Source organism: Dermacentor andersoni, chromosome 4, assembly GCF_023375885.2.
Source record: "Dermacentor andersoni chromosome 4, qqDerAnde1_hic_scaffold, whole genome shotgun sequence".
NCBI classification, from domain to species: Eukaryota; Metazoa; Arthropoda; class Arachnida; order Ixodida; family Ixodidae; genus Dermacentor; species Dermacentor andersoni.
In genome coordinates, this window is record NC_092817.1 from 120,178,706 (window position 1) to 120,193,418 (window position 14,713).

A 14,713-nucleotide genomic window follows, 5' to 3' on the forward strand; every position below is an offset into this window, starting at 1 on the left:
GCTGCTCCGAGAAGACTAGACAGCGCCGCACTACACATTTTGCGTTGTGCACCTCTGCACTAAGGTTGATCGTAGTTGCTTTCTACAGTAATGATGATGGTGATGATGACGATGATGATGATGATGATAGTAAAGAACTAAGCCCCTCATGTCTCACTTTGAAATCTCATTTATCTAAAGTAACAAAAGAGAAAATATTTGTTTGAAACTGTGGGGAATAAGGCAATGTGTGTGGAAGAAACATTTTTATATGGGTCGATCTGCTACTTTAGAGTCCCAGTGTCGCTGTGGGTAGACATTAATTTCTGTTTTACTACCAGCAAGTAAAAAGATATTGATTCATAAATGGGCTCTCTAAGTCCCAGCAATGAACGAGAGAAGGAAACCCAAGCGGCTTTATTTTGTTTAATTGTGACCTTTTAAAGCCAACAGACAAGAAGACAAAGACTTCATTGTCAGCAATAAATTTGGCTCATTCATTGTCTCGAACATTGTGTTAATCATTATCACTCAGTCATTGTGTGCAGTCCATGCAATTATTTAAGAGTGGCAAATGAATAATACTACAGTGGGGGTTTTCACGGAACCCACGAGGTTAAGATTCAGAGTAAACATAACCAAAACGAACACGCGTGAATCTCACATTTCGACTTCTGCTGTTTTTGCACTGGGTAAACTGTCAAACATTGGCGCGAAGTAAAACTATATTTCAAATGGTGTTAAGGAAATAGATCACTGAACCTCTCGGTGTTTAATTTGGATCAAATAAACAAAAAGGAGGGATCTCTGAAAAAGATGCCGCGTGACTCTGACGCAGGGAGGGAAACCGAATTGCTACAGGTCTCGAATTACGCAAACGTCATTGCTCAGTCAAGGTCTTTGGAACGTGTGTAGCGGCGGTGTCTGCCGACTTGAAACCCAACTCCTGCAGTGCCGTTTCGCCATGCATTGGCATGCATGACGTGCATACGTCAATGAACGGGCGTTAGAATAAGGGCGTCCTGCTGGTTAGCTACTTTCTCCTGCGCAGGGAATCCTGGGTGCCTGAGGATATAGTCAAGAACGCAGGACTAGCTAAACAATGATCACACCCGCTACCCTAAACTTAAGAGCGAACCAAATTTGTTCTTCAGCAGCGTATGGCAGACCACAAAGCGCAATGTTGCGTTTCATTCATCGAGGAATTACATATATGCGAGAACGGGAGCCTAACCAGTATATATATATATATATATATATATATATATATATATATATATATATATATATATATATATATGTATATATATATATATATATATATATACACAGGGAGTTTCAGCGAACACTTTCAACATTTTTTAAACGTTACCTGTGGCAGATAGCTCAATTCTATTTGACGAGCCGGTCTGCTCGAAGCGGCGGACACTACTTGCACAAAAATTGAAATGCAAGATCGACTAATTAACAAGAATTTACTAATTAACTTTTAGCTACTTATCTTATGACCCATATTGAAATTTACAAATTCTAGCAGTGGACTTCGCAGGGCGTGTCCACTTGAAACGAATTCTCAGGACGACACCAGTTTCGAGATATAAATTCCCGAACTTTGCGGAGAAATGCATTGGTGTTCCAGTTACTTGTGTACTTCCGTGCATGAAACGACGTTCTGTTAAGAAATTAACTGGAACGCCAATGCATTTCTCCGCAAAGTTCGGGAATTGATATCTCGAAACTGGTTTCATCCTGAGAAGTCGTTCCAAGTGGATCCGCTTTGCAAACGCCACGGCTAGAATTTGTAAATTGCAATATAGACCATAACGTAATTCGTTAAAAACTTAATTAGTGAGTTTTTATTAATTATTCGATTTTGCATCTTCATTTTTTGTGCAAGTATTGTCCGCCGCTTCGAGTAGACCAACTCATGAACTAGAACTGTGATTTCTGCCACAGGCAACTTTTAAAAAATTTGGAAAGTGTTCGCTTAAACACCCTGTATATATAAACATGAACGGAAACCGGGAGCCCGATTTTAATTAGTCATATCACAAGAAGCCAGAAAGCAATGACACCAATGACAGCATGGGGGAAATTATTCGGAGTTCTTGATTGAACGAAAGAAATGATAAACGAATGGTAATAAAGGTGGATGAAAACACAACTGGCCGCCGGTGGCCGCCACGTTTCACGTTACGTGTGCGGTGCTCTTACCAAGTGAGCTACCGCGGCGCCGTTTTTTCATACACTTTCTGGGATAATTATGTTTTGTGGCTAGAGCTAACCCTGGGAGTATTATCCAGAGCCACCACTCACGGCCTTCACGTCGGATGTGGAACGTCCTTTCCTCCGCAGGAGTCACGTCTACGCGAACTTTTCACGTGAAGGCAACCGGTCAATAAACCCACACATGCTACCTGAAGGTATCAAAGCTGCCAGATTCGAGACCCTTGTTATGTAATGAACGAGAAGAAAGGAAACCGAGAGGTCCGATGTTAATTAGTCACATCATAAGAAATTAACTGCAGCTCTTAATTAAGAACTCCAGTTCTTGTATTCTGGCAATTCATTCCAAGTTGATAAGCCTTGCAAACTCCCCGGCTACAGTCCATAAGTGGCAATATGGGCCGTAAAGTAACTAAGTAAGAAGTTCATTAGTTAGCTTTTAGTTAGGTGAACATGAGTTTCGATTTCTCGTGCAAATAACGTCCGCCTCTCCCAATAATCCAGTTCAAGGACTAGAATTATGTTATGCGCCAGAGGAGATTTCTAAAAATTGCAGGAAACTTAAAAATTATCACCCAAGTATTCGATATCGCGTCTACACACCACGTGTTCGCACTAGCCGCGTCAACGCATGAACTATTTCACACGTGTTGCCCCGAAATGAATGGATTTGTGGGGAAAAAAAAAAAACTCTTAATTTTATCATTGAGAAAATGCCTACCTGCATTTAACGTTTCCCGAAAGAAGAGTGTCGCAAAAGCTGCATGCTATAGTATTTCTGACGCGCCGCTTTATCCGAGCTCACAAAAACTTCGGTTCGTGAGAACTGCTCGTCATTCGGAAGCTGCATTCACTAATGGATTCGTTTTCGCAACTGGCTCATCCTTGGTTTTTACGCTCCACTCATGTGCATGCGAACGGGCAGATAACTAATTTAGAAGAGACTCATGGGTACAGATATAAAGGACAGGCTATTTTTGGCACTGCAGTGACGCCTACACAAATAGTGATAATGTACGTGGCAAGCGATGCATTAGGCTTTTTTAGGCGAAAATTTAAGACGATCACAGTACGTCCATTTTGGATGTACTTATTTATCCATTTATTTATTTATGCAAAGTGCACTAGTCGTTATAACATGCTGTAGCAGGAAATGGGACGCTATACGTATAACCTTACAGGTTTGCAGTGATTTACAATGAATACATACAATTTACACTTGACGATAACAAAGGTTGGTAAATTACTATAAAATAAAGTGAAAAACTCGGAAACATAGTACATCGTGTTACGGCTAGTAACAGTCGAGCACTATACAAAGGTACTAAGCAATCGTGGATGGAAACGACCGTGCAGCGTTAATCAACGGGGGCCTAATCACACAGTCCGATATCACCAACCTATTTTCACTCACCGAAGGACACGCTTCCACCGATAGGTTTCCTGCCCGCTGTCATCTGTGTTCTCCTCAATATCGGACGATACCACACGACCTAAGCCAACGTGCAGCGCCTCGACTGAGCCTACACGAGTCGTGCCTACTCACCTGCAGCTGTGACATTGAAAAGAACCAGACACCATGTAAGAGGAAGTGAAACGGCGCGGAGCTGCTGCTCGCGTGTGGTAGCGCTGCTTCTAGAATTGTTATATAGGTATTCACGGCCCGTCGTCCACCTAGCGCAGCGCGTCATAGTCAACGTCCCTCCGTCGCGATGTGTGTATACACAGCGCGGCGCCACCTTCTCGCCTCTCTTTGTGCACCCGCGACGGTTCGACGTGGACAGAGCTCGTAGTCTTTCACGGGCTCGTGCACGCGACGACGCCTGGGCGTACGTCAGCAGACTGAAATCGCAATCTTGTACCGAAGCCCCCCGTTTCTGTATGCGGTGGAACAATTTCACGTCTGCATAGCTTTTCTTTTTCTTCGCGGAAATATAGCGGATTTCATAGGGACATCACGACAACTCCATACAATATTCGCCACAATCATACGGAAAGCTTGAGAAAAACCAGTGCTCTCTACACAGCGCTTGTGTACAAGGAAAATAAGCGAAATGATGGTTGGACGATTATGGAGGATAGCTTCATTTGCTAGAACGCGGTAGCTTAAAGAGAAAAACACTAAAATTAAACATAACCTGAGCTGTATCACTGAATCACCCTTCTGCAATATCAGAAGGACCACTGTTACCTTGAGAGAAGGCTTGTTAAGCCAGAAAAGAAAAAAATAAGGATTGGTGGTGACACCGCATTGACGTTCCTGCACTAGCTCGCCGTGGCATCATGGATTTTGATAGCGTCTGCTCAGGCCTATTAATTTTTTTATTGGTAAAGATGAACGACATGGTAGTCTAAAGTGGTCAAAGAATGTATTATTAAGTCTCAAGGACTTTTACTTAGCCACAATGACCAAAAACATTTTTAGAGAGAGAGAGAGAGGGGCTTTTGAATCTATGATCTCACAGTGACGCACCAATGCTGCAGTAATAAGCTACTCGACACTTTACAGCTGATAATAATGCTCGGTGTTGTCATCGATATCGCGAAATTATTGACAAGCGCTCGCGCACTGCGCCACGGGGTTGTCGCATAGCAGCAGTGGTGCAACGATCTCCACGCAGGTTATTTACAAAATCATCAGAGATGAGAGTAAATATGTGTCCGATAAGGTTCTCCCACTATAGATGTAGCTGGATGCACACAAGAACGGGGACATCTATTTTTGTTCTCCGTGTCACCTTTCCAACTATCGGTGTGCCAGTTAAGCTGCTTTCCTGTTTGCGTCGCTGTAGTGTCCATGCTCAAGAAAAAGCCGTCACTGTGTTTGCAGCTTGATGTGTTAGAACGTTTTATTGAGCGCAGTGTTATGCTATGTGCACTTTTCTTTATGCTGATTTTGGAGATTGAAATGTTGCTGTGTCGATGTGTTGTCTGCCTATACGCGTTTCGACGAACTGCTAGCGTACATGGGTCCAGAATGAGCTAGTGCCACACCGAAGTGGCGATATAATCTGTTCTTTATTCCATAGTATTTTCGCTAATCTGGGCTAGTTGGTAAGCTGAAATGACGGAAAACAGGGCAAATTTAATGCGAATTACACAGGCGCTGATTCTCAAATGAGAGAGAGAGTGAGAATTTGCAGTGTTATGGGTGTAGCACGTGCGTGATTGTCGATCACCAAGGCAAGATATCCATTTTGTCCCGGCAGTTTATTTATGTAAAAGCAAGTGTATGCGCAGTCCACCTTTATGCTGAATCGTTCTGTATCTACAACTTTTGGAGAATTAAGCTGTAGCCAACGTGAGGCACACGCTATGGTGACGTAGTGGCTGTGGAGTTGCGTCACTCCCCCGTCATCGCCTGTTCTTCCTTTCCGTATCCCGTTCTTTCTTTCCTTTACTGCCAACTTCCCTTTCCCCCTGGGCAGCAAACCAAGTGTAAACTTGTTAGCTTCCTTGCCTTTTCTTTTCTCTCTCCTCAGACTCTACGGTACTTAAAAAGCGGAGCGAGCGCCACTTGTCAAGTGCAGTAGCAGTGGCCATTGCACTTGCTCTGCAACTAGAATTGCATTAACAAAGTAACTGCACGTGCATTGCAATTTCACTTGCAATACACTCGCACTGGCACTGCACTTGCACTTGATACTTCACTGTCTGTGTAGTGCAACTGACACTGTCAAGAGCAATTGATATTTCAAGTGCGTTGCACTATCAGTGCAGTGCAATTCGCACTGCCAAGTGCAGTGTCAACTGCCGCTAGCTTTGGCAAGCATGTATGTCCGCCTAGAGTAGGCAACGTTACTCGTCCTAGCCAATGTCAGCCGGCTATAATTAGGATGTTTCTCCCTACACGTGCACCTATGCGTAGACACAATCTAAGGGGAGGAAAACGGGGCGGAGCGAGAACTGGTTTATGAGGTAGACGTATTGTTCTTCTACATGTTAGCTGCCAGAAAACGATAAGGGTGTACCGCCATGTTATGTACCAAAGCTCACAGCGGTCGTCATCGCATGTGAGCTGCCAACTTTCACGACGAGACGTGTTAAAACACATAGGGTGACTCTGAAGAATTCCCATTATAATTTACTTAACAATTATTTATTATATTCGTTATAATATTAATTTATTTAAATTTTTGTTCCTATCAGGATTTCCAAGATATCAGGCTTGAACGCTTATCTGCAATGCTTGCTGGCAGTGAAAGTCTAGCACGTTGCCTGCCGTCTTGCCAGTGAATGCGTTGTGCTTTCTAACGGCCCAAGTGCCTAAACCATTATATAAGCTAATGGCGGTGGTTGTGGCAGAGGTGGTGGCGATAAGCGCGTTAGTATTTGATATTAAGAGCTACAATTGTTGCTTCTGATCAAAAACATAATGACAAGAGATGTTGGTTTAAAAGCTTGGAAATTTATTTAGTGGTGTACAACAAAGTAGCCACATAAACTCAGAATGTTAGATAATGATTTATATTTCTGGCAAAGAGGTGAAATAATGGTCAGGCAAATACCACGCATTCATATACCAGGGCCATCAAATCATGGACTATCACTGGCGCCACACGTGTGCGCTTAATTTACGAGCACAAATGTGGCCCCGATCAAAATTTCTTTTGATATATGCCTTCGATTCCTGCTTGTATCCATGAAAGTAAACATTGGAGACTAAAAAATATGGACTCACAAAAAAGATTGCTGAGCAGTGAACGTGTGTGAAAGTGAAAGTGAACATTGTCGTAGTGTCGTCATACGATGAACCAGGAACACCACCAAGTATAATCTGGGAAACGGCAATGGATTTATTACAGTCGGTTGCAAAAATTCCTGCTGGGTGCATAGCTTCCTCATTTTCATCGATTTGCCATACTTTACAGTCTTTCCTGGTACTCCCTTGCGTTTATACGCCAAGCAAGGCCTGTGAGGTTTCTTCACTAAATTTTCTTTCATGAACATTACTTGATGACAGTTTCACCTGTTTTCATAAAACATGTGACATATTTCCAGCGCAAGTAAAAAATAAAGGCAAAGAAAGCGACAGGACGAGCGCGACATTCAACTACCCCATTTTTTCAGGATAACGCACGGTACACATAGTTACAAAAGAAGCATGAAAAACCAGATACAAGAAAGACATGTCAGCATCCAAGCAGAACCCGCGGAACAAGCAAAATGCGATCTTTCTCTGTGCTACATGGCTCACAAGAGGTGACATTAGAAAATCATAGCTCTTTCGTTGATGAGGAAACAAAGAACCTGTTCCTTTTTTTTATTTTTTCATAAAATGTGCGTAAATATGTTGTGGCGCCTCGTAGAGGCCCAGCTATTCCTCTGCTTCGACGTGCATTAAAAAGATGAACACTCTAGGGATACCAAACAACACAAAAGCACCCGAAAACGAGTTTCAGCCAGTAAATACCCTCCCCCCCCCCCCCCCGAAAAAAAAAAATGACCCAGCCAGTCTTGGCCCAAAAAACTAGTTCACAATCCATGTACATGGTCCAGAACACATGTGCAATGCAGTCCGCGTTGGAAAAAAAGAAAAGGGAAGAAACGCATGTTTCTTGTAACTGATGTTTCATGCTTCTTTTGTTATCATATATCTGTCATGATCCTCAAAAGATAGATAGAAATCTGCGCTTGTCCCCCTGGTGCTTGCTTTGTCCTTGTCGTGTACTTTCGCCCTTAATATGTTGCCATGGGTTGCAGTTAGCCCAAACCAACAACACTTTGTTAAAAACATGTTTTTTCTTTATTTTTCTTTTTAATTGATGCGATCAGCAACACAATTATATGCATGACTAAATTAATTTTCGGATAAGTGCTCTTATTCTTAAACAATTAGTTCACGTGCGATCCGTTGTGCGCGCTGCAAGCAGCAATGCAGGAAATTATCCTTTCGCTTGTCCTGCATCTTTAAAACCACAGAAGTTTATTGAATATCACAGTGGCTCTACCAAATAAGGTGTACGTGCACGAGAAGGTCAGGTCTCATGCTCTTTTGTAACGAAAAGTATAATCATGTCTGTTTATGCAAGCGAGCCGTTATTGTTCATCGCATCTCGAGCAAACTAGCGTGAAAGTGTTTCCATAATCGCGAGGTACCACTCTATGACGCGCAGGCCCCGGCAACAGAGGTACGCATGTCCTTGTCGCCTGCACGCAATAAGGAAAAGCACCATTTGTTTTTTCGCGCCCAAGATGATCAAATCGGGAGCAGGCGCTTTCAACCAGAGCTAACTAAAACAGCTAAAGGAAATGACAAATTGCGACCAGGAAACATCAGTTTCATATTATATAACTCCACACTATAGGCCAGGATGACTCCGATACGTAATATATATATATATATATATATATATATATATATATATATTGACGTAAATGACTCAATCCATGCGAAAAGTAAGAAAAGTAACTTATACGATGTGTTACTTCACAGGAGTTTTCCGTGCTGTGCCATCAGACTAGATCCCAAAAAGAATTCACCGTCTGTTCTTCCGAAGAGTCGTTTGTTGGCGCTAAAATTTTTAAGAGACTGTAGCCGAGTTTACGTGCAACGTATCAACCAACCTTCGTGCGACGATTTCAGAAGCGTTCTCATGTCTGTTGCTTTTTTTTTTGATCGAACGCTTCTCGCCTCTGAGTGCTGGAGAGCACAAATCCCAGAGGCCGAATTCACAAAGCTTCTCGTTCGTAAGTGATATTTTCTATTAGTCACACGCCTTCTCTAACTATATCGCCATTGTATATCGAGTATCTAGGATTCGAAAGAATTTGCCTTGACAAACAATTCTAGCGTATGAAGTTTTTTTCTAATACGTGCCCAGGCGTCCCGCTTTCGCTATCTTCCCCTCGATGCAATGCGTTTGCCGCTCATATGAACCCGCAGGAGGTGACTTCACCCACTTAAGAAACATCCGGCTGGATCTTTAAGGCGACGCGTCTTCCTAGCGCGTCATCCCTATTTACATGAATGCGGGACGCTAAAAAGACTCACGAGATGTGCTCCATTTACATAAACTCGGCCTGTGCAGCAGCACCGGCTTAAACGGTGTGTGCGTATCCTCGAAACAAGAAGAAAATCTGTTCACATCCGTACAGTTACCTTTACGGTCTCGTTCGACGTAATAATAGCAGAGGTCCTCACGTTCTGTAGTACATGCACTAGAGAAAGCATCAGATATGTTTAGAGGAATGCCAAGAGCACTTGCGCAAATCTTTGTTGAATTATGCGCTTGTTGCGTTATACTGAATTAGGTTGAAGCAACATAAATTAAAGCAGATAATGAGAGGAAGTGCAGAGAGAAAACAGACGAGAGTTTAGAATTTCCCGTTCACTACGGTGCTCTGAGGTGGGAGGAAATGGGTTAGAAAGACGACAGGAAGATAAATAAATAAAAAGACAGAAAGAAACAACAAGGGTGCACCAATTACAGTCGTTCATACAGGCTGATGGATATCATAAAAAGCGCAGTAATGTTTGTACGACCTTATGATGTGAAGTTGAGCCCCGTCGACGCTGTAGAAGCGTTTCTTACGATAGAGGCTTGCTGAGCCCGATGCAGAGGGGTCTTCTTTGCACATGGTACTGTTGGTATAGTGGCACAGAAAGGGAATGCGGTTTCCCCGTCACCACAGTGGTGACGAATTGCGGTGTCGGACATCCCTAAGGCATTGTTGAATACCATGCCCCACCACAGACTAGACAACAGGTTCGAATGCCTTCGGAGGCGTCTTGATGGAAAATGAAGTATTAAGGCGTGATTCAGGAAATATAGTCGGACACCCCTTAATTTCAGTTCATTCCTCTCATATACGGAGCACTGAAGTGGAAATATGCGGAACTTTATTTCAGCGTTAATTCTAGATAGCCGAATGTATACGTGACGCTTATCCGCATGACCCGCCGTGGTTGCTCAGTAGGTTATGGTGTTGGGCTGCTGAGCACGAGGTCGCGGGATCGAATCCCGGCCACGGCGGCCGCATTTCGTCGGGGGCGAAATGCGAAAACACCCGTGTACTTAGATTTAGGTGCACGTTAAAGAACCCCAGGTGGTCGAAATTTCCGGAGTCCTCCGCTACGGCGTGCCTCATAATCAGAAAGTGGTTTTGGCACGTAAAACACAATTTTAAATTAATTATCCGCATGGGCTAAAGGTGCAGCTTCATCTGCACGTTCTCTGCAAATAATGCCACAGTGACTTGATATCCGCGGATCACTCAGTTGCTGCCCCTTCTCAGTTAGGTGGTGTATCATTTCTGTAATGTCAAACACCTGCTGTTCATGCGGATCGTACCGCAGGACTCTGGAGCGCCGCGTTAGAGTCTCTGAGATCGACCACTTTTGTACCATTGTTCGCAATCCCTAAAATATGGTGCGACACCAAGGGCTGCAAGTTCAGGCTACCGCCAATGTTGTCAAGTGAGAGGTTTTCAACACGATGACTTTGCTGGAATGACGACAGCATGCGCTTCGGCAAGACGGAGCAACTGGTGCATTTGTGCGTGTCCGTGCTTTTCATGTTGGAGGAATAAGAGAAGCTGCTTAAGAGCCAGCGATCGACAAACCCGTTGTTTGAAAGTGATCTGGGGGCTTACCGAGGCACCAGTCCAAAGTCTCGCAATAGGCGTGAAGCAGGTTGGTAATGAGTCTATAACGACTCCAAATGCGCTGATACTGTTCGGCAGAATGTGGCACATGGCTTGTCCACAGGTAGAAAGAAACTAGATTGTGGCAAGGAGTCCGGAGTTCGGTCAAGGAGCTTTATGTGTACTCTTAACGTTTCAACTGCAATAGGAATCTTGATCAGATGGCCTCGCCAAGTGTGATAGTGGCCACTGTTGGCACACTTCTCGGAACGCCTAGGAAGATCTGGAGACCTGAAGATCTGGAGACCTGTGACTGAATACCTTGCATCGTACGTGGGAATAATTCACTTGATCTCGTCAGTCCTGCCAAGCTGTGTCTTAAAAGAACCAATGAAAACATACAATTCAAGCACAGAGCTCAAGGGCATTCCATAGCTCTTTCCGGCTAACAACTTAAAAAAGCGACAGATACATCTCAACCGCTTTTTCCGGTCCCACAAGGAGAGCTCCATAAGAGGTCATTATGAATTATAACGCCTAAATATTATTGTGGCCTGGCATACGGTATTCCTTACCGACTGATTAGTATACTGTACACAGTATACATTGAATTGTACGAAGTCACCGACTTACACGCAAACGCTATACTGGTGTACATTTCTCGGATGAACTTTCGAGGCCCTCATTGCGGATGCAAAGTGTAACGGGAGTAGCAGCTTTCTGAAGCGTCTCATGCACCTGCAGGCATGTTACTTGGGTCGTGCAAACATGGACATGAGCAGCGTATATTAATAATTGAACTATGCTTCGAGACCAATCAAGGTGAAAATAATATTGGCAGAAAATTAACAAACTGCTTCTTAAGACATTATGTCTGACAGCATGCACTGCAAACCGAAGCAACAGCAGCAAGATTATCATCGTGTCAAAACGGTGGCCATTAAATAAAATATAAACTGTCGATGCAAAAAAAAGTAGCCATACTGGCACAGAGCCTGTCAATGTCCCACGCTAAAACTGACGTTAGCGCGAGCACTAATATAATACAAGTGGCTCACGGGGCGCCCATTGTAGTTCCCGTCGCAGTGCGCAAGTGAGGCTGACATTAACAGAAAGGACGCGACAGGGGAATAAGAACATGTGCATCGTAGACTCTGTACGGGAGAGGCGAGATCACTGATAAAGAAGAAGCTGTCACCATGCGCGATAAGGGCATCAGCGCTGACAATATCGAAAGGGCAAAATCTGTCAGAGTATCTCAGTGAAGTTTCAAGGATGCCCATCGAATATGTCATATATAATTTATCCACAGATATACCAACACATAAAGGCAAAAGCTCAATCATTCAGGTGCTATCACTGAAGCTTTATTATAGCCCGCAGCGTAATAATGTTCTATCTTTGTGCCGTGTATAGCTGCCCAAGGTTACGGAGATTTCTCAGAAGAATTCTTATGCTAATCTACTCCACTGACCGAAAGTTGCTAGCTAAAAGAGAGTGATCGACGTATGCGACACTGCGCAGCCCTTTCTAATCATAACATATCCCTCTAAGCTTTATTGCGCGGCACATTGCAAGACTAATAGAAAGCTGAGAGAAGCTCACTTTTGCTTACTGTATGTAGCCGCTCAGGAAATAAAACCGGTCGATTCAAGCTGCTCCGAGTAAGGAAGTCACGTTTCTTAAGGGGCACAAACAAGTTTACAACACATAAACTGAAGCGGCTGCGCACTGCACCTTAACCCCTACGTCGCTCAGACGATCCTTTACCCCAGGTAAACCAGGGAAACACTGAAGGTCTCTTGCAAGCAAAGGGAATTAAAAAAAAAGAAAACGTTACATCAGATTAAATTAATTACTCTTGAACTACGTTCGTTGAGTTCGCGGTGATAAGTTGATGATTGAAAGATAAAACGAAGGTTAAAGTTTCATTTCTCGAACGTTACGCCGAAACCCCAGCGTCATGGCGTCCATCGCAACGCCACCAATAATTCGGAGTGTATTTTAGCATTTGGATCATTGTGGTTCAGTAAAAGTTCTCGAAACTTCCTAAACTCAGTCTTTGGTTATTTTCGCTTCCATTGCAGTACCTTTTTAACGGTAACATATTTGATGAAGCCCGACGCGACGGCGTTAAAATTTATGAATGGCACGGTGAGTTGGCGCGGAAACTTCAAGGCGGTGTCACCATCCCACCCGTCTTTCATTTTTGTGCCTTTACTGGCTTACCGAGCTTCTTCTGGCGGTCAGAGTGGCTTTTTTTTTTGGAGGGGGGGGGGGGTGCCTTGTAGACAGATAATTACACTAACGAAGCTAGAAAACATTTCCTCTCCGGCGTCCCTTTAAAGCTGGCGAAGTGCTATCGTATAAATTTTGCGTGCATACCACGCAATGCCAGCGACGAAGGGATTCCCGTTGCCCTCCGCGCGATGCCAGCCACTTCGCGCGTCCCAGGGGACCGCGCATAAGAGAGTAAGAGAGCCACTTAGAGCGGACTTCAGGCGGCCTCCTAGGTATTCGAGCGATGGCGTGTCACTGATCTGTGGCGCAATGTTTGCGTCAGAGCCCGGGGGCTTCTTGGAAACGCTGGGCACGGCGTTCTCCTTTTTTTTTTTTGCGCTACCGAATAGTTAACAACTTGACCGTCCGCCAAGAAGGAAAAGCCTTAGCTCTTCGTCGGGTTAAATAAAGAAAAAACAGAAGAAAAGCTGTCTTGGGCGGCATGAAAGAGCGCTTGCGCGAAACAACATACCTTTTAGCGCTTCATTGTGAAATCGCATTAATTGGGGAAAATATTGGCACATGCTGTTTAGCCTAGCCAAAAAATAAACGAAGGACCAAGAGAAGAAGTCGAACAACACGTAAGTCTACAGTTTCTTTTTTCGTATTGCGGACCGTCTTATCAATTTACCGGCATAATGTAGCACGAAGGCGCAATTACAAAGAAGAGACACAGAGACACATCACAGCGCCTGTCACGTGTATCTGTGTATCTTTTTTTTTTGCAATTGTGCTTTCGCGCTACATTATGTCGGTAAGCAAACACGGACCCGCCCAACAAGTCCTTCTGCAGAATGTTATCAATTGTTCGCTTGTTTATCTACGTCTCCGTTTTGCGAGAACACTTATTAGTTTAACTTTCATTACTATCTCATCGTAGATATCACAAGAGAAGGGGCGCGTGCAAAAGAATGAGCAAGAATAGGAAGTTTACTGATGGCTAAAGGTTAGGCCTCGATCACCGAATGAGAAAGATTGACTGCTCAAATTAGGTAAGTTTATTCGCACTAGATTTGCACTTCTTATGCGCTTACATTAAAGAGCTTTAGAAATTAGGGACCCATAGTTAGGGCACGCTGTCAGCCAGGTGTGCGAAAGAACGCAAAGCCTGCAAAGTAGTCTGGGTTTTCGAGTGTGTGAAACCACTTGCGTATGCTATTGTTAGAGCTCGCTATTAATAGCTTATTTAGCTATCAACTGGTGATCACGAAATAGCAGCGGCAGTGCACCAACTAAAACAGAAAAAGAAATATGATAACAGTGAGAGACGCGATAACGCCATATCAAGAACAGTGGCTTTATTTTAGTATTCGAATGTCATCATCAGCGCCATAAACCCCCTCCCCCCCCCCCTCAGCTCTAGCTTTATGTAAACACTACGCAATTTTGATCCTGGAATCATTGAATCTAAGACTTTACGAGACTCGGCGCTATCCGCAACCAGCACGTGAACTGGGCAGTGGGCAGGATCTGTATACACAATGTTAATACATATTTCCCAAGATTCCACCGTTCCGTCCATCCATCCATCCATCCATCCATCCATCCATCCATCCATCCATCCATCCATCCATCCATCCGTCCATCCATCCGTCCATCCATCCATCCGTCCATCCGTCCGTCCGTCCGTCCGTCCGTCCGT

At 43.9% G+C, this 14,713-nt stretch overlaps 1 protein-coding gene across 5 annotated transcripts in view; it reads right to left on the bottom strand.

The window, feature by feature from the left end:
* Positions 1 to 14,713, bottom strand: part of LOC126537545 (DNA damage-regulated autophagy modulator protein 1-like) — a 106,544-nt gene that overhangs the window by 39,453 nt on the left and 52,378 nt on the right. The window contains exon 1 of one of the 5 annotated variants that reach the window (XM_050184645.3): positions 3,752 to 3,825. The exons of 3 other annotated variants lie outside the window; for them this stretch is intronic. In XM_050184645.3, the coding sequence (XP_050040602.1) occupies positions 3,752 to 3,766 (15 nt within the window). In that variant the 5' untranslated portion in view covers positions 3,767 to 3,825. Of the gene's footprint in view, positions 1 to 3,619; positions 3,714 to 3,751; positions 3,826 to 14,713 lie in introns of those variants that run through there. One more of the 5 variants, XM_055074353.2, reaches the window with a different exon arrangement.